Source organism: Ranitomeya variabilis, chromosome 2 (assembly GCF_051348905.1).
Source record: "Ranitomeya variabilis isolate aRanVar5 chromosome 2, aRanVar5.hap1, whole genome shotgun sequence".
Lineage (NCBI taxonomy): Eukaryota > Metazoa > Chordata > Amphibia > Anura > Dendrobatidae > Ranitomeya > Ranitomeya variabilis.
Window position 1 is genome coordinate 382,595,430 of NC_135233.1, and position 20,207 is coordinate 382,615,636.

At 46.9% G+C, this 20,207-nt stretch overlaps 1 protein-coding gene across 3 annotated transcripts; it reads left to right on the forward strand.

Moving 5' to 3' along the window:
* The first annotated feature begins 1,598 nt into the window (after positions 1–1,598).
* Positions 1,599–18,316, forward strand: DAXX (death domain associated protein). 3 transcript variants are annotated; one of them, XM_077286198.1, is made up of 8 exons: positions 1,599–1,733; positions 4,072–4,334; positions 4,727–5,540; positions 8,844–8,992; positions 9,575–9,725; positions 10,410–11,547; positions 17,607–17,727; positions 17,859–18,316. In XM_077286198.1, the coding sequence occupies exons 2-8, from the start codon at positions 4,146–4,148 to the stop codon at positions 17,910–17,912; spliced, it is 2,616 nt and encodes an 871-aa protein (XP_077142313.1). In that variant the 5' UTR covers positions 1,599–1,733; positions 4,072–4,145; the 3' UTR covers positions 17,913–18,316. The 3 variants fall into 3 exon arrangements, with proteins under 3 accessions (XP_077142313.1, XP_077142316.1, XP_077142314.1); XM_077286201.1 differs by having other exon boundaries at positions 10,413–11,547; XM_077286199.1 differs by having other exon boundaries at positions 1,685–1,831.
* Positions 18,317–20,207: the final 1,891 nt, after the last annotated feature.

Consider the following 20,207-nt stretch of genomic DNA (forward strand, 5'->3'; position numbering starts at 1 on the left):
AAAAGTCAAATGGCACGCCTCCCCTTCCGAGCCTTGCCGTGCACCCAAACAGTGGTGTACCCCCACATATGAGGTATCGGCATACTCAGGAGAAATTGCCCAACAAAATTTAGGATCCATTTTATCCTGTTGCCCATGTGAAAATAAAAGAATTGAGGCTAAAATAATTTTTTTGTGAAAAAAAAGTACTTTTTCATTTTTACGGATCAATTTGTGAAGCACCTGGGGGTTTAAAGTGCTCACTATGCTTCTAGATAAGTTCCTTGGGGGGTCTAGTTTCCAAAATGTGGTCACTTGTGGGGGAGCTCCAATGTTTAGGCACACGGGGGCTCTCCAAACGCGACATGGTGTCCGCTAAAGATTGGAGCCAATTTTTCATTCAAAAAGTCAAATGGCGCTCCTTCCCTTCCGAGCCCTGCCGTGCGCCCAAACAGTGGTTTGCCCCCACATATGAGGTATCAGCGTACTCAGGACAAATTGGACAACAACGTCCCTCGTCCAGTTTCTCCTTTTACCCTTGGGAAAATAAAAAAATTGTTGCTAAAAGATCATTTTTGTGACTAAAAAGTTAAATGTTCATTTTTTACTTCCATGTTGCTTCTGCTGCTGTGAAACACCTGAAGGGTTAATAAACTTCTTGAATGTGGTTTTGAGCACCTTGAGGGGTGCAGTTTTTAGAATGGTGTCACTTTTGGGTATTTTCAGCCATATAGAACCCTCAAAATGACTTCAAATGTGAGGTGGTCCCTAAAAAAAATGGTTTTGTAAATTTTGTTGTAAAAATGAGAAATCACTGGTCAAATTTTAACCCTTATAACTTCCTAGCAAAAAAAAAAATTGTTTCCAAAATTGTGCTGATGTAAAGTAGACATGTGGGAAACGTTATTTATTAACTATTTTGTGTCACATAACTCTCTGGTTTAACAGAATAAAAATTAAAAATGTGAAAATTGCGAAATTTTCAAATTTTTTGCGAAATTTCCGTTTTTTTCACAAATAAACTCAGAAATTATCGACCTAAATTTACCACTAACATGAAGCCCAATATGTCACGAAAAAACAATCTCAGAATCGCAAGGATCCGTTGAAGCGTTCCGGAGTTATTACCTCATAAAGGGACACTGGTCAGAATTGCAAAAAACGGCAAGGTCATTAAGGCCAAAATAGGCTGGGTCATGAAGGGGTTAAAGTCTCAGGAAATGTTGAAAAATAAAACGTTTATGTAAAAATGTGATTTACTTATAAACAGCAGTTACAACTCGAGCACCATGTTGCTCGTACTGCCCCTTCTAAACACGATCCTTATTTATCTCGCATGGAGAATATTAAAAAATAATCTTCCATCCAATATTACACTAAAAAAATACATTATAAATAGAAAAAAAATAATATGACGAATACAAAGAAAAACGGTTCTGGTCATGAAGTGGAGAAAAAAAATGGCGCCCAGGCGTTCTGTAACTCCGCGCACGCGGTGACTGGAGCCTCCCGCCTAGTGTGCAGCCGTTATATACACGCTGACCACGCCCCCCGCAGTGGGCGTGCCTTTACGTTGTCATCCGGTCGCAGCCACGCCCCGCCGCGCGCTTTTCTAGGTTTGAACCTCGCCGGCTCCGCCCCCTGCTGTGTGTGTCGCGTCATGGCGTCTCTGGATCTTTCCGGAAACGGAAATGACTCTCGTGACGTCATTGACATTACAGGAGGCCGGAAGTGGCGGGAGAAGTCGCTGAGCGGTAATACGGCGAGCGGGGACGTGTCATTGTTGTGTTTGCGGGGTGTTGTGGCTTCCGGCGCCGCTATGGCCGAGTTTCTCTCACACCCGTGGGGCGCAGTGAGTGTATTCGGGGTGTCCAGGGAGCGCCCGTTATCCCTCCGTGCCGTGTGTAGTTACTAGTGTCGCCTCCTGCCCGTCCGCCAGGGGCGCTGCTGAGCCGGCTGTGTGCTGTGCTCCTTCTAGGGGCTCCATGTCTGTGGAGGTGACCTGGGGTCTGTGCAGGGTCCTCCAGGAGCTGCTGCCCCAGCTGGATCTCTGCACTGCTCTGCCTGCACAGATGCTCCTTTGTTATCAGGTTATCTTATAAGTGACATCCAATATGGCCGCCACCTCTGCTCCCCGGTGGTCAGCCCTCTGTGTGGGGTCACACATTTATATTGTATCCACGCGGTAACCGTCTGTAGATGCCGCTCCGTCCTACGGATGCGCCATAAGTGTACCCGATGGGAGGACGTCTATAGGGGGTCCGTCACATTATACCCTATACATGGGGTAGGGGGCATCTTGCTGATCGCTGGGACCCCGGCGATCCTGAGATCAGGGCCCTGCAGCCCAGTGATCAGCGGTGCACGGCCTGCAGCCATTGTCTTATCTCAAAGAACGAAACTGACACTCGCCTCCTAGCAAAATGCAGAGGTTTCTGTGGTCGCATTGCTACAGCATGCCAACTAACAAACACAGCCCTGCTAATGTGTATGTGGCCATTAAATACATCAGCTGTGATCTGCGTCACTGCTCTGTAGGTGATACTTGTAACAGTGAGGTACGTGACTAGAGTTGAGCGAATGAATATGTTTGGGATCAGTCCCTGAATTTGCCATACCGTTACCCTATTCGTGCCGAATTTGTTTGATGATCGGTTTCGAACATGTTCGGTCATTTCTACTCCCATTGACTCAAATGACATTCGACTGTGTGTGGTGAATATTGCATAATCAATATTTGCCGCCAATCATAATCTGAATCGAATTTTGAAAAATTCGCTCAACTCTATACGTGACGCACTGTCTGATCCCTCTGCATGGGCCCGTCTGCCAGCAATAAGGCGATGGCCGTGTATTTGTTACAGGAAGTCATTTGTAGAATCCGAATAAAATTGCCTAATAAGATACAATACAATGTGAGTGAGGCACTATATAAGTATTGCAGGAATTAATTTGCATTTTATACATTATGAAACAACTTTTACTGTGGCCGGGTTTTCCCTTAAAGGGAATCTGTCACCCCCTGGACAATTTTGATCTATTACTATGGGCATACAGGTAATAGAATGGTTAAACCAGTCTGGCCTGTGTGCCTCGTAGCTGTGGTGTAGATCTTAAGAAATCCATTTGTTATATGCTAATGATTTCTTTGGGGCGTGCGGTGCCTGGAAGAAACCATTGCCTCCCAACTTCATTATAATGGTCCCCCCCAGTCTGTGTCACACTGACCTGTTCAGCGCTGTAGTCCCGCACATGCTCTATGCATGTGCACGGTTACATGATCACTGTCCGCTCTCCTATGGGCAGTGTCTGCGGTGAGTTGCTGCGTAGTAGCAGAGACTCGCCTGCGCAGAAGTTCGATGTAGACACTGCCCATAGATCAAAATCGTCCAGGGGGTGACTGATTCCTATTGGACTCCATTCACTTAGAGCACCCAAGATAAAGGGAAAAATAAATCTGTTGATGCCGCCAACGTTCACGGTGGCTTCCGTTCACTGCAGTGTAAAGGCTTCTTAGCTAATTTCTTAGGGAAGTCTCAGTTTAAACTCTTCTCCATGGAAAGCTGAGTGGAGAAATGATGGATACCCGCTGGGAATTGTGCAGGGTCAGTGGGTATCTTGCAAATGTCCTGAGAATTCAAGGTTATTTGCAGATTTAACAAAGGAGAAACTCTATGAAGGTAACAAGTTGAAATAGTTCATTAACCATTGCTTACATTTTTACTCCGCTCCACTGGTCTGGCACCAGTGACATCACTTCGGCAGGGATGCCAGGACCATTAGAAGGAAAGTAAAGGTGTATTTTATTATCCTAATACTTCTATTAGTGGGCAACAAGCAGAAACCCGCAGATTGCACGGACACAATTGGAGTTCAAATAAACCCCTCGTTTGTTTTACGGTGGTGTCAGTCTGCTGGTGCCCGTCTGAAAAGACCTACACCATCGGAAAAAGCTAAAGTCAATTTTAAAGTCCTCATTGCGTCCTGTTGGTTTTGCCCAAATCCTATTTTTCAGGGGTTTAGATGAAACCACTGTACACACTTCATAAACGTAGTATGAACAAGGCCTTATCACTGCTTTATCTTTGACAGGTCACACTCGGTTGTCAGTTGGTAAGTCCTGCCATGTTTACACCGTCACATCCTTGAGTTCCTGAAAGAGAAAAATGTCAACAGTGAAGGAAATCATCATACTAGATGACGATGAAGAGGAAGAACCACCACGTCCCACAAAAGCCACAGCAAGTCCACGCAATCCATGTAAGGAAACCAATGGAAACACGGAAAAAAGCTGCAGCAGCCCCCCGAGTAAGGCGGAGGTGATCAGTGCCCAAAACAAGACTCTGTTTAATGAGGTGAGGACATGTCCTTTTATTCCAATATGTCCCTTACCCCTTATATTCTATTGCACTTCTGTTATCGCTCTTGTCACCATTTTTTTTTTTACTATTTTGTAAGTTGATCTCGATTTAAAATTGAGCTTCTGTCCCCTTCTGTTGGTGTCACTTCAGATTGTCACAGTAGTGATGTCGCGTCTTATGATTGCAGCCACCATTAGTGGCCTGGTGTCATCTCTATGGACAGGACAAGACTGCGTCATAGCCACGTTATATGGGGCCTGTTAATCTTACAACGCAGGGGGGCGCTGGTGACCCCAGTATTTTTGGAGTCTTCTTTTATAAATGGAGTCTATGTTGTTAGTTTTTTAGGTCGGTGTCTTAATCTGGGCTACATCTTTCTTTTTCAGTTTATTGAATTCTGCTCAAATTTGACTTCGGATCACCCGGAGGTTATCTCGTTTCTTCAGGGAAGATACTCCAAGGCCAATCCCTCCTATCTGACCTCGGTGGAGTTCAGAAACACCCTGGGCCGTTGTCTCACTCGAGTGCAAGCCAAGCGCTCCAAAGTCTTTGTTTACATCAACGAACTGTGCACCTCGCTCAAAGCAAACTCCCAAAAGCGCAAGGTCGTCCTGCAGACACGAGCCATCCAGAAGCCCACCACGGTGCAAGCGGAAACGCCAGCAGAAATCGAGGAGGAGGAAGCCGAGGGCGTGGCCGAAAAGAAAACTGGCTCCAAGCGTCAGATTCGCTACCTGGAGAATCTGCTGAGAATTTACTCTCTGGAGATAAAAAAGCTGCAGGAGAAAGAGCTGAGCCTGGACGAGCTTGAAGATGAGGACTCGTCCTACATCCAGGAGTCCAGGCTCAAGCGCAAATTGCTGCGGATATTTGAAAAACTGTGTGACCTAAAAGACTGCTCGAGTCTGACCGGCCGAGTCATCGAGCAGAGGATTCTGTACAGGGGCACCCGGTACCCAGAAGTCAACCGGCGCCTGGAAAAGTTCATCAATAGTAGCAGAGACCTCTTCCCTGATTATGGGGATGTGATTCAGGTGGTTGAGCGAGCGAATGAGAAGCATAGCCTAGGACTGTCACGTAAGCAGATGCAAAGCATGGCCCAAGATGCCTTCCGAGAACTTGGTAATAAGCTGCAAGACAGGAGACATTTGGATATGATTTACAACTTTGGCTGCCACCTGACTGACCCCTATAAGAGCGGTGAGTGGACAGCGGCAGTATTAGTTGCTTTTTGTGTGGTTGCTTTATCTGTTTTTTCTTGGTTACTTTCTGATTTGTATCTCAGATCATTTGTGAAGTGAACGTGTCTTGTGTATCATAATATATCATCTACATCAGAGGTCCCCAACCGCCGGACCGCGGACCAGGACCGGGCCGTTGGGGTTTTTCAGCCGGTCCGCGGCGCCCCTGTTCAGCGGTCACGTGGGACCGCTCATTAGAGAAATGAATAGGCGGCTCCACCTCCCATAGGGGCGGAGCCGCATAATTCATTTCTCTAATCAGCGGTGCCGGTGACCGCTGACAGAGGAAGAGGCTGCGGCACCGAAGACCAGCTGTCCGGGGGAAGGAGCGGCATGCCGGGAGCAGGTAAGTATCGCATATTTACGTGTCCTCGTTCCACACGCCGGGCGCTGTCTCCATCTTCCCGGCGTCTCTCCGCACTGACTGCAGGCAGAGGGCGCGATGACGCATATAGTGTGCGCGCCGCCCTCTGCCTGATCAGTCAGTGCAGAGAGACGCCGGGAAGATGGCGCCGAGGAGCTGCAAGCAAGACAGGTGAGTATGTGTTTTATTATTTTTATTGCAGCAGCAGCAGCACAGCTATGGGGCAATAATGAACGGTGCAGAGCACTATATGGCACAGCTATGGGGCAATAATGGTGCAGAGCACTATATGGCACAGCTATGGGGCAATGGTGCAGAGCACTGTATGGCACAGCTATGGGGCAATAATGGTGCAGAGCACTATATGGCACAGCTATGGGGCAATAATGGTGCAAAGCACCAGGGAAACAAGCATGGTGCTCCCACTCATTCTGAACCTATGGTAAGTTGAATCACATTCTCATTATAAATGTCATAATTATATGATAAGTATGCACTAAGCTCCATCCCTCCATAACCCCACCCCCATATGACCAAAGCCCCGCCCCTGCCCCACCCCCACCGGGCCATGGAAAACTGGTCTTGCTTAAAGCCGGTCCCTGGTGCAAAAAAGGTTGGGGACCTCTGATCTACATCGTCTGTAGATCTCCAGGGAGCAACAAGTAGGGGTAGAGCATTTAGTTTTTATTCACTTATCTAAACAGTGACATTCATGTCCTTTCCTTAGGATCCTGGGGAGGGGTCATACATTCGGCAACCTCCCAATTAGTTGTTTAACCACTTCCTGGCATAGTACTTGCATTTCCTATGCAGGTGCATGGAGCAGACTTGGGCTCAGGCCACGTCATATACGGCAGGTGCCAGCTGTTACGCTCCATTAGAAACTTTGATCACTGCTGCTTAAAGGGGTGGTCCCAAACCAAAGTAAAATTAGATCCTCAATGTCGTCTTAAAATATGTTATTGAAATGATTAGATTATGTTAACTAAAAGTCCCCGGTCTGCTCTATCTTCCAGCTTTTTTTTTCCATTCCGATGACGTTTCATTTGAGACTCCCCAGTGCATGCTGGGATACCAAATCGGAACGTCCTCAGTGGGTCCGGGCTGTGGTCACAGGCACAGTCTCTTTCCCCACCCTGAAACAAAGAATTAAATGTGTCTGTTTCAGATGCTGGGCTAGTCCTGGCTTTACTGTATTGAGCTTGTGTTGGTTGTTAATTCTGACACATGCTCAGTACGAGTTCTTTATTCCTTTGAAGGCACAGTGACAGTGCGCTCCCTCATCAGCTCTAATGAGAAGTAACAAGAGAGTGCACGGTCACTGCGCATTGTAAGCAGAGAACGTGGAGAGCAGAGACCAACTCCCAAAACTGATGTCACTTTTAGGGGCCTCTGAAATGGACGCTTTGTGGCGGGGTGGGAAAAGTGACTATGGCATTGACCACAGCCCTTTATCAATAATGACATCCCTTTATAACAAAAATCACAACGGAAGTAAAAAAAATAGCAGAATGGAAGCAGTAAGGAATTAATTAAAGCACATTATAAGTGTGAGTAAATTATGATATTGAATTGATTATTATATTGAATTGATGGACATCTAGGAATAATTTCAACTTTGGATTCAGATCTCCCATTTAACACTTTAAATGATGCTGTCAGCAGCATTTAACTGGTGAGATCTGGGATGGGGGTCCATTCCAATTCTTCACCCACCCATCCCCCACCCTCGACATAAGGGGGGGACAATAGGTTGCCATGGCACCCGTTGGCCTACTAAAGACTCTGGTCTCCATCTTTGTTCTATGAAGCCTGTGACTGCACCTTCCCTGAAAAAATCCACTCAAAACGGTCTGTCCACCAAAACGCTACCAATAAAAACTACAGCTCTCCATGCGAAAAGGACACTATACGGGTCCATCAGCAAAAAAAATAAGTGGTCTTTGAAAATGGTGACAAACCAATTTATTTATTTTTCTTAAACAAAATTCTGAATTTCGTTTTTGAAAAGGAGAGAATAAAATTGAAATAACAAAAATTCAGTCAAGAAGGAATGAATGGCATGTCAGTGCGTGCCTCCTCTAGTTTCCTCCTCCCAGATACAGACCTGTACCTCTTATTAGTGCCTGTACCTGCTAAGTGGCGACGGGCACAGTAGTCTGCCATAGTCTGCCAACCCTTACTACGGTATATAAACAACTTACAACATGGAAAGCAAAGTCCAAGGTTTCATTATTGGATTCCAGTTACCTGAATAAAGTGGATGAATCTACTCCGAGGGTCAGGTTTGACTGCGTAAAATAAATCATCATCCCCGATGGAATGGTATGCTTAAAGGGGTATTCCCATCTCCAAGATCTTATCCCAATATGTAGTAGGTATAATATTATTATATAATATTATTATTATTATTATTAGCAGATACCTCCAACTAGAAATGTAGTATAGTTCTTCTGATTTGCTATGTTGCTTACCCCATATGCAGGGCATTTCAGTAGCTTAGGTATCCAGGACTATGAACACTAGCGGCTAACTCACTATGAGTGGCTGTAACCATGGATACCTAAGCTACTGCAATGCCCTGGACATGGGGTAAGCGTCATAGCTAATCAGAAGAACTATAATACACTTTTAATTGGAGGTATTTCCTAATATTATTATTATTAGACCTACTACATATTGGGATAGCATCTTGGAGATGGGAAATCCCCTTTAATGTCTGATCTTGTGTCCATGCCTATGTGTATGATAGCTGGTGACTTTGCTTGTGAAGCTTTTCTGTTTTGTTTGTAAGAAATCTCGTCAGTGGCCGGGGCAGACTGCAGATTGCTGTAACGCCGGTCAATGACTGCTTTTGGTAGGTGCGAACTTCTCATTAACCCTTAATGTGTTTTCTAGTGAATGATCCCGCTCAGCAGGACCTGAGCTTGTCACGACGTCTGCGAGAAAACCGCAATACGGCACTGAATAGCCTTGATATCATCATCAAGAAGTATGCTCAGCTGCAGGATGACGGCGAGGAGGACACCAGGAGGAAGACGAGAAGGGTAGGTGCAATGTCAGAAACCACATAGACCGGGAGCGGAGAAAGACTGTGCATACAGCTCATCATGGGCTGATAAAGGCCTTCCTGACAGTTTTCACAATTATCCTGCCCAGAGAAATCTGAGATATTTAGTAGAGATGATGTGAAGACTTCCAAATAGTATTTGGAAAAATGTCCAACAGTATCGTAAGCTGCAAGAGAACGTGTACTGGTAACAGGGAAATTGTGCGGAGATGGTGTCGGCCACTGAAAGCTTACCTTGCGAATATTAGACTTCCTACCTCTGATTTTCTCAGCTGTCATGCCTTCTGTTGTCACCTACGCCTCTCGTTAGGAGCAGCCCCTGCTGTTTCAGTGTCTGCCCAGGCCGTGCTCTGCTGTGTGACTGCAGCGCAGCATTATAGCTGAGCCGTCAGCAGTGCATTTCCTTACACCATGGTGGATCATTTTGGATGTCTCCAGTCTCAGTTGTATGGAGTATAAGGCCCGACACTGATAAGATTGTCTAATAAATCGCTTCTTGTCTAATTCTTGCTGGCAGAGGTGCTGTGTCCTGGAGTAACATCTCTTCTCTTATTGACAGACATCTGGAAAGCATACACAGTCATCAACACAGTCGTCATCGGGGGAATCAGAGGAAGACGTTGAATCAGAAAACTCTGAAACGGACATTGAGGAAGAGCTGGAGCACAGTAAAGGAAGTCCAGATAGTGAGGAGGGAGAGAACGAGGAAGGTGAGGTGGGGTCTGTCCCAAACACGTCTCACGGCCTCTGCCATGTAATGGACCCCGGTGACTTAGAGCCAAAGTCTCTTCCAGACGACCCCTTTTCATTTGCCCTATTAGGCAGATATGTAGTGGAAAAGCTGTAGCAAATATCCATTGGCTAATTTGGCACCAAATGACTTGGATTCTGCTGCATAAATTCTGCAGGTTGAAAATTTACTATTTCTATTACACATGGAAAATACAAAACAAAAACTGATCAGATGTCAAATCTTCAGCACTGGTCAATTTATGCCGAAGCTTTTCTCTACAGTATCTTGATGAGATTTTCCACATTGATCCCCAATGCCAGTACTGTAATATAATCCCGCATATACAGTGTGAACGTACCCCTAGTGTGCTGTATGACCTATAAATGCGAAGACATGTATGAACGGCCCAGCTTTCTCTAACAAAGCAATAAATAATTAAGCTTTTCCTTGGGGACCTCTAAAGCTGGACCCTCGCGATTGGGCTGATCAAGGCCAGCATAACGTACAAAAGGCTTCTTAGGATGAAAAATAGGATGCGGCTTCATACATATCATATGACAACTGTGCTCACTTCTACAACATTGCACGGTATTACTGTAGTGATATGTGACCTTGATGCGTTGCTCTAATCTTATTTTGCATTCCTGTCTTTTCCATTTAGAAGAAGTTGCTGCCGACCAAGAAAATGAGGCTGATCAAAAGATGGATATGGCATCTGACGGGGAAAAAGAAAAGGAAGACGGTGAAGAAGCAACAGAACAGGATTCATCCCCAGCATCCTCTACATCACTTGATAAAGACTCTTCAAACACCACCCTGGAGTCAGAGGTGGAAGCACAACTCTCGGGTTCCTCTGGACTTCCAAGTAACGGCAGCCCTGCTAAAGCCAAGTCTGACGATGAGCAGAATGAGGAGCAGGAGGTCTGCGACACCCCCACAAACTCCGAAGAGCAAACAGAGGAGAATCAAGAAGACACTGTCTTGAGACAAAGTCCCGAGATTAATGAATTTGAGGAAACGGAGGATCTGCTGTTGAATTGCGAGTCATCTCCTAACAACACAGTGAATGAAGAAAATCATAAAAACACAGAAAAGTATTTACTACCTGATATGACTGTGTCCTTGATGGTGAAAGACAAGGATGACTTGGAAGGAGATGGTAAAGACGTCACAGAACCTGAAGATGATCCTTCACCTGACGGAAGTGATGCAGGGATGTATAGCGAGCCGCCTCCATCTCCTGTGGGCCAAGAAGAAAGCTGCCCTGATGTAAATGCAGAAGAACCTTCTGTGTCAAGAAGGACGAGTATAGACAGTGAGGTTGCAAGCACGGAAGAGGAGACGATCTGTATAGAAACTGCAGGAAATCGTGACAATGAAGACGATGATTCCATGGTTGAAGCTGCAGCCAGCAGGGATCGGACACCTTCAGATAGTCCTATCAGGGAAGACGAGGTAACCCTTCCCAAAGTCCACTCAACGGCAACAGCCCCGGACGACTGTGAAAACAAGACAGACTGTGACTTGTCACCACTGCGCAGTAGGAATGGAGTACACATGGCCACACCAGTGCGCAAAAGATCATTACATCGCCTGAAACTTAGAAAGATCAGCGCCCCTCTTATTAAAGACTCTTGTAAGCCTTCAGATCAAGGGGAAGACCGTTCTCCACCTCGCCGAAAACGGAAAGACATGTCGCCAGAGAACTGGACTAACAGTAATGGGCTGAACGTATTTAATGGAAAAGAACGCACAGAAGATCACAAAGAGAAGAGCAGCAAAAGAATCAAGCTAGACCAGTGAGACATGGGAAGGGGGCAGGGATGGGAAAAGGATGAACCAGTGAGATATTGGAAGGGGCAGGGATGGGAAAAAGGTGAACCAGTGAGACATGGGGCAGGGATGGGAAAAGGATAAACCAGTGAGACATGGGAAGGGGCAGGGATGGGAAAAGGATGAACCAGTGAGACATTGGAAGGGGGCAGGGATGGGAAAAGGATGAATCAGTGAGACATGGGAAGGGGCAGGGATGGGAAAAAGGTGAACCAGTGGGACATGGGAAGGGGGCAGGGATGGGAAAAGGGTAAACCAGTGAGACATGGGAAGGGGCAGGGATGGGAAAAGGATGAACCAGTGAGACATTGGAAGGGGGCAGGGATGGGAAAAGGCTGAACCAGTGAGACATTGGAAGGGGGCAGGGATGGGAAAAGGCTGAACCAGTGAGACATGGGACGGGGGCAGGGATGGGAAAAGGCTGAACCAGTGAGACATTGGAAGGGGGCAGGGATGGGAGAAGGATGAACCAGTGAGACATGGGAAGGGGGCAGGGATGGGAAAAGGATGAACCAGTGAGACATGGGAAGGGGCAGGGATGGGAAAAGGCTGAACCAGTGAGACATGGGACGGGGGCAGGGATGGGAAAAGGCTGAACCAGTGAGACATTGGAAGGGGGCAGGGATGGGAGAAGGATGAACCAGTGAGACATGGGAAGGGGGCAGGGATGGGAAAAGGATGAACCAGTGAGACATGGGAAGGGGCAGGGATGGGAAAAAGGTGAACCAGTGCGACATGGGGCAGGGAAGGGAAAAGGATAAACCAGTGAGACATGGGAAGGGGCAGGGATGGGAAAAAGGTGAACCAGTGGGACATGGGAAGGGGGCAGGGATGGGAAAAGGATAAACCAGTGAGACATGGGAAGGGGCAGGGATGAGAAAAAGATGAACCAGTGAGACATTGGAAGGGGGCAGGGATGGGAAAAGGATGAACCAGTGAGACAATGGAAGGGGGCAGGGATGGGAAAAGGATGAACCAGTGAGACATGGGGCAGGGATGGGAGAAGGATGAACCAGTGAGACATGGGACGGGGGCAGGGATGGCAAAAGGCTGAACCAGTGAGACATTGGAAGGGGGCAGGGATGGGAAAAGGCTGAACCAGTGAGACATGGGACGGGGGCAGGGATGGGAGAAGGATGAACCAGTGAGACATGGGATGGGAGAAGGATGAACCAGTGAGACATGGGACGGGGGGCAGGGATGGGAAAAGGATGAACCAGTGAGACATGGGGCAGGGATGGCAGAAGGATGAACCACTGAGGCAGGGATGGGAGAAGGATGAACCAGTGAGACATGGGAAGGGGGGGACAGGGATGGGAAAAGGGTGAACCAGTGAGACATGGGATGGGAGAAGGATGAACCAGAGAGACATGGGACGGGGGCAGGGATGGGAAAAGGATGAACCAGTGAGACCAGGGGCAGGGATGGGAAAAGGATGAACCAGTGGGACGGTGGCAGGGATGGGAAAAGGATGAACCAGTGGGACATGGGAAGGGGGCAGGGATGGGAAAAGGGTGAACCAGTGCGACATGGGAAGGGGCAGGGATGGGAAAAGGATGAACCAGTGAGACATGGGGCAGGGATGGGAGAAGGGTGAGACATGGGACGGGGGCAGGGATGGGAAAAGGCTGAACCAGTGAGACATTGGAAGGGGGCAGGGATGGGAGAAGGATGAACCAGTGAGACATGGGATGGGAGAAGGATGAGCCAGAGAGACATGGGACGGGGGCAGGGATGGGAAAAGGATGAACCAGTGAGACATGGGACGGGGGCAGGGATGGGAAAAGGATGAACCAGTGAGACATGGGAAGGGGCAGGGATGGGAAAAGGCTGAACCAGTGAGACATTGGAAGGGGGTAGGGATGGGAGAAGGATGAACCAGTGAGACATGGGATGGGAGAAGGATGAACCAGAGAGACATGGGACGGGGACAGGGATGGGAAAAGGATGAACCAGTGAGACATGGGACGGGGGCAGGGATGGGAAAAGGATGAACCAGTGAGACATGGGACAGGGATGGGAGAAGGATGAACCAGAGAGACATGGGAGTGGGGCAGGGATGGGAAAAGGATGAACCAGTGAAACATGGGACGGGGGCAGGGATGGGAAAAGGATGAACCAGTGAGACATGGGGCAGGGATGGGAAAAGGATGAACCAATGAGACATAGGGCAGGGATGGGAGAAGGATGAACCAGTGAGACATGGGGCAGGGATGGGAAAAGGATGAACCAGTGAGACATGGGACGGGGGGCAGGGATGGGAAAAGGATGAACCAGTGAGACATGGGACGGGGGGGGCAGGGATGGGAAAAGGATGAACCAGTGAGACATGGGGCAGGGATGGCAGAAGGATGAACCACTGAGGCAGGGATGGGAGAAGGATGAGCCAGTGAGACATGGGGCAGGGATGGGAAAAGGATGAACCAATGAGACATGGGGCAGGGATGGGAAAAGGATGAACCAGTGAGACATGGGACGGGGGGCAGGGATGGGAAAAGGATGAACCAGTGAGACATGGGACGGGGGGGCAGGGATGGGAAAAGGATGAACCAGTGAGACATGGGGCAGGGATGGCAGAAGGATGAACCACAGGCAGGGGACGGGGCAGAGATGGGAGAAGGATGAACCAGTGAGACATGGGACGGGGGCAGGGATGGGAGAAGGATGAACCAGAGACACATGGGACAGGGATGGGAGAAGAATGAACCAGTGAGGCATGGGACGGGGGCAGGGATGGGAAAAGGATGAACCAGTGAGACATGGGATGGGGGCAGGGATGGGAGAAGGATGAACCAGTGAGACATGGGAAGGGGACAGGGATGGGAAAAGGATTAACCAGTGAGACATGGGATGGGGGCAGGGATGGGAGAAGGATGAACCAGAGAGACATGGGACAGGGATGGGAGAAGGATGAACCAGTGAGACATGGGAAGGGGACAGGGATGGGAGAAGGATTAACCAGTGAGACATGGGACGGGGGCAGGGAAGGGAGAAGGATGAACCAGAGAGACATGGGACAGGGATGGGAGAAGAATGAACCAGTGAGGCATGGGACGGTGGCAGGGATGGGAGAAAGATGTATCAGTGGGACAGGGGCAGAGATGGGAGAAGGATGAACCAGTGAGGGGACATCTCAGATTAGTAAACCAGACCAAGGGTAATAAGCGAGGGTTCACATGGTGTAAGATCAGCTACTTCAGTCGTTAGTGTCTGTTTTATTAGAGAAGTGAATACATACCCGTGTGTGCAGCTTGTTGGATCAGATATTTGGGTAATAGGATCACGTCTTCTGGCATAATTGCTGACTGATGTCTGATATCCAGCCTCCTGATGTCAGTAACTTCTCCTGCAATATGTGTTCCTGATCTTATTTTGCTCCTGACCCAACAGTGAAGTCACATAACTGTCCAGTTTGGTGGTGGCTGTAAGAATTGGTGTTTATTTTTACCTCCATTTTTATCTACCCTGTTAGGCATTTGTGACCATTTGTCTGACCTGGTGTGTCTGGACACTCATTGTGTCTATAGAAAGTGTGGGGATGGGTAGTAAATAATTTGGCAATACCCAAAACGCCAATGTCATAAGGATTTCTCAGTAAGTTCATGGCGGCTCGGAGACATTTGCTACCGGATGTAATGTGTTGTCTCTAATACTACAATACTCCGTGAAGCCTTCAGGTGCATTTACATTAACAGATCTGCAGCGTTAAATGTTTAGACAGTCCGTGCCAATAGGCGTTATCGCTTCTGGACGTCCCCAGTTTAATTTATGTAATTAATTCAGAACTTCCATTAAAATACAGACCGCTCATAGTCCCCTCCTGCAGCCGCGCCGTCCCAGCAATGTCTGCACCGGTGTTCTCGGAGGGAGACGTGGCTTGTCATGTGGCGGCTGCAGCCTTTACCGTTTCGTCACAATGGCCGTCTGCCCGCACAGACTATTGGTGAGCTGCAGTCTCTCTACAGTCTGCACATGACACAAGTCACGTCACTGGGAACAACAGCGCCGCTGCCAGAGGGTATACACTAATTATATGTTAATTGCGGTCCGGACTTCATTATGTTGGGGTGTCCAGTATTGGGAAACCCTTTTAACGTTGCACATAAAACACTGAGTAATAAATGGTCCAGTGCACACAGGCTGCCGTTGTTCTCACACTTCTTACACCGAACGATGCGCTGCCAAGAGCGATAATCATCTGAGCAGCACGAAAGGTCATTTCACCTGACGAACAAATGTTTTGCTCATTCACAAACCAACAATAGCAGCAGGGTAGGAGAAAATACTAAAACATAACTTTTAATAATATCCTAAAAATGGGCTGATATCCACAATGCACAAATAGACTATTAAACAGTAACTAAAGTGCAAGTGCTCAAAATATAAACCTGGTATGGTCTCACCAAAGCAGAACTTCCTGTATTCCAATTATGTTGATATGACTTCTCATAGGAGTAAAGGCTCCATTTTCTCCTTAGGTTCAAAACATGAGGAATGGCAAACAAGAACAAGGGAGGAGTATATTTGATTGTTACCACACCGTGTCGGGCCCCTGCATTGCTGCCGCCCTAATACAAGACCCCTTCTTTTTTTTTTCCCCTGACAAGGGCGCTGACACAACTTGTCGGTCTATGAGGCTGACCTTCCACTGCAAGGAGCCTCAAAAGATACTGCTATTGATCTTGGGGGGAAAAAAAAAAAACCTGATGACCCCCCCCCCCCCCCCCCATACGGAGGGAGAAATGCATTGGGGAGGTTACATAACCCTATGGGTAATTTACTTACAGGTCCACACTAGGTTATAGCCCTTGTTAGGATGGCAGCAATGCAGGGGCACGACACGGAGTGGTAATAATCAAATATACTCTGTTCTTGTGTTCTTTTTTTGCCCATTCCCCATGTTTTGACTCTAAGGGTAAGTTCACACAGGGAGTTTTTGCTTCGTTTTTTTATGCTAATTTTCAGCTGCTTTTTATAGTACCAGCAAAGCCTATGAGATTTCGGAAATCTCATGCACACACATTGGTTTTTTGTGTGATCAGTATTTTGTGCTTTGCTGCATTTTTTGGACATAGAGCATGTCACTTCTTTCTGCGTTTTTGCTGCATTTTTTCACCCATTGACTTGAATGGGTGTTGAAAAAAATGCAGGTATTATTATTTGCTGCGTTTTTGCTGCTGAAAATCCAAGGACATTAGCATGGACAAAGAGAAAAAAAAACGCACCAAAAATGCACCTAAACCTGCGTTTTTGACGCAGCTTCTTTCCTACCGAGATGATCAGGTTTTGCTGCAGAAAAAAAAGCAACAAAAACGCCCTGTGTGAAGTTACCCTAAGGGGAAAGTGGAGCCTTTACTCCTATGAGAAGTCCTATCTACATAATTGGAATAGAGGAAGTTCTGCTTTGGTGAGAACATACCAGGTTTATATTTTGAGCACTTGCACTTTAGTTATTGTTTAATAGTCTATTTATTCATTGTGGATATCAGCCTGTTTTTAGGATATTATTAAAGGTTATGTTTTAGTATTTTCTCCTACCATACTGCTATTGATCTGTTTTGGGAAGGTGCTGAGGGTCCGATCACATTCTGATGTACAGATTGCTATATTGTTTGCTCATTCACAGCAGCTTGTTTACACTGCACAATTATCAGGAATCTTTTTTGTTTTTTCTTAGTGTAAATTCCCTTTTAGGACAGATCATTGAATGGCCCAGAGTAAGCGACACATCGCTGGAATCAGGGTCTCTGCTCCTACATTACTCTGCTGTCAGATTAGGTGACAGGTACCCTTTAGTAATATCCTAGAGCGTCACGACTGGTAGGTGAAGGCTGCATAAAGATGAGCCGTTCAGGAACCATTTATGTGGGTTTTTCCTGAGTGTATTCTGTCCCTGTACACGAGTCATGTAGCAATATCCGGCCAGGAGCCATAGACTCTGATGAGAAGGGATATATGTTGAGGAGTAAGTTTTCTTGCACCAATTTTGATTCCAGCATATTAATATAGTCCTTTTTCTCGGCAGCCCTTACACGTCGCTCTCCAGCTCTTCTGACTGTGACAGTATGACTGAGGACGAGGACACTCCAGGCCTGATGATGACCTGCAGCAGTCCGGTGGATACGCCGACCAAGCCAACCAGGAAGGTGAGGGATCTGGCCACACCGAGCCAACCATGAGTTGTACCCTTCTGCTTCCTCTAACCTGACATTTTCCCCTCTCCTCCCATCTGTTATACTGCGGCTCCATCTTTGGTTTCTTCTGCTTTCTCTTCCAGTCTCATGTCTCCACGCAGTGTGACCCGGATGAAGTGATTGTCCTCTCTGATTGACGTCTTTGTACAGTAAATGGATGGCGCAGGTTTTTGGGACCACGGGGGACTATGTGGTGTGTTGTGTCTGGATATTAGGAGAATAGCAGCACCTGAATGCTAACAATATGGATGAGGAGGACATGTTGGGGTTCGGTGTGGCTGACGGGAGGTACATGCTTCCTATTGTAGGTAGTCATTAGGATTGGGAGCTCAGGGTACGTCCTGGATGTCTGGAGGAGTCCATATGGGTGTTAGCGGAAGGCTCTCTGGGTGAGATTGTATTAATTTTTGAGTGGATCTGACACTTGAATATTTTAATTATCTCCCTGGGGGCTTTTGGATATCTTCTCCCATATATACCTTCTTTATTTTTGTTTTGTAAAAACAACTTTGAGAATAAATTTTTGTTATATTATGTACAATGTGCCTCTTGTTTCTATATCCTTGTCAGACGTCTCCGTGCCTCATGCTCACGTAAACCTTCACAAGCCTGAGTAAGGGTATGTGTCCACGTTCAGGATTGCATCAGGATTTGGTCAGTATTTTACATCAGTATTTGTAAGCCAAAACCAGGAGTGGGTGATAAATGCAGAAGTGGTGCATATGTTTCTGTTATACTTTTCCTCTATTTGTTCCACTCCTGGTTTTGGCTTATAAATACTGATGGAAAATCCTGACCAAATCCTGATGCAATCCTGAACGTGGACTAGACACATACCCTGACACTAGTTTTACTATTCATCTGTATAAGGCTCACGCCACGTCTGAGCACCCGGTCGGACATGTATAAATGGAAGATGAAGGTGATGCCATGGCTTTATGTCAGAGTTCACGATTGTCTTATATACAGAAGCTGTGAAATGCCTGGCCAATGTCTGCGCGATAAACCCTGCGAGTGCTTTACCGAAAACGCCAAATGTAGCCAAGAAATGCTGATGGCAACCTTTATAGTGCACAAGTCCATAGGAAATAAAGCCATCCTCTGCAGCGCACGAGCTAGCGAGCCGGGCCGTAGGAAGGAAATACTCCAATCACTACAGCGTCTGCGGGAGATCTCTGCACAGTTGCAAAGAGATACAATTTTTATTTACTTTTTTTCTCTCTATAAACAATTTAATTTTTTTTTTTTTTTTTTTAAATAAAGTTCTGATTAGTGTAAAATTAACGAAAGAACACGAACACTGTCCTCCCCTCCTGGACACGTCTGTGTTATCACTTCCCCGGACTTCTGCCAGTTTCACTTGAGACCGTCACAGAAAGCACCACGGGTGGAGACACACAAATTTTTAATTTTTGTTGCTTGACTTGCGCCACTAGAAAAAAATAAATAAATTGTGGAGCAGATACAGAAAATTATTAAAAGTCCGGCTCTAGTCTAGTGTATACGCTGCTGATGTGTGGTACACGGAGACCTGGTCACAGCCGTCTTCTGTAGGGAACCGTGACATCCATGTAATAAAACAGTGACGTGTGTTACCGCTGCTCATGGCACAATGTCTTCTGAACAGCTTGGTCTTCTGTTATTTAATATCAGCGGCTTCTCCTTGAGGACCGTCCTGTGCACACTGCTGTGCCAATCTTTAGATCTAGAGTGAATGTATGACATGTCTTATCTCCGACAGACAGCAGCCACATGGTGTCCATTATCTGTCAGAGCAGACGCACGGGGATAAGCGGTTAGCATTGTAAGTATATGCCGCACGGTGGCTCAGTGGTTAACACTGGAAATATATGCAGCTCAGTGGTTAGCACTGGAAATATGCGCAGCTCAGTGGTTAGCACTGGAAATATATGCAGCTCAGTAGTTAGCACTGGAAATATACGCAGCGCAGTGGTTAGCACTGGAAATATACGCAGCACAGTGGTTAGCACTGGAAATATGCGCAGTTCAGTGGTTAGCACTGGAAATATACGCAGCTCAGTAGTTAGCACTGGAAATATACGCAGCGCAGTGGTTAGCACTGGAAATATACACAGCTCAGTGGTTAGCACTGGAAATATACGCAGCTCAGTGGTTAGCGCTGGAAATGCAGCTCAGTGGTTAGCACTGGAAATATATGCAGCTCAGTGGCTAGCGCTGGAAATATATGCAGCTCAGTGGTTAGCACTGGAAATATACGCAGCTCAGTGGTTAGCACTGGAAATATACGCAGCTCAGTGGTTAGCACTGGAGATATACGCAACACAGTGGATAGCACTGGAAATATACGCAGCTCAGTGGTTAGCACTGGAAATATACGCGGCACAGTGGATAGCACTGGAAATATACGCGGCACAGTGGATAGCACTGGAAATATACGCGGCACAGTGGAT

Coding starts and splice junctions, on each gene's coding strand:
- DAXX (XM_077286198.1), top strand. CDS start 4,146: ATGTCAACAGTGAAGGAAATCATCATACTAGATGACGATGAAGAGGAA. Junction 4,335..4,726: donor ACAAGACTCTGTTTAATGAG/GTGAGGACATGT, acceptor TTTCTTTTTCAG/TTTATTGAATTCTGCTCAAA. Junction 8,993..9,574: donor CCAGGAGGAAGACGAGAAGG/GTAGGTGCAATG, acceptor TCTTATTGACAG/ACATCTGGAAAGCATACACA.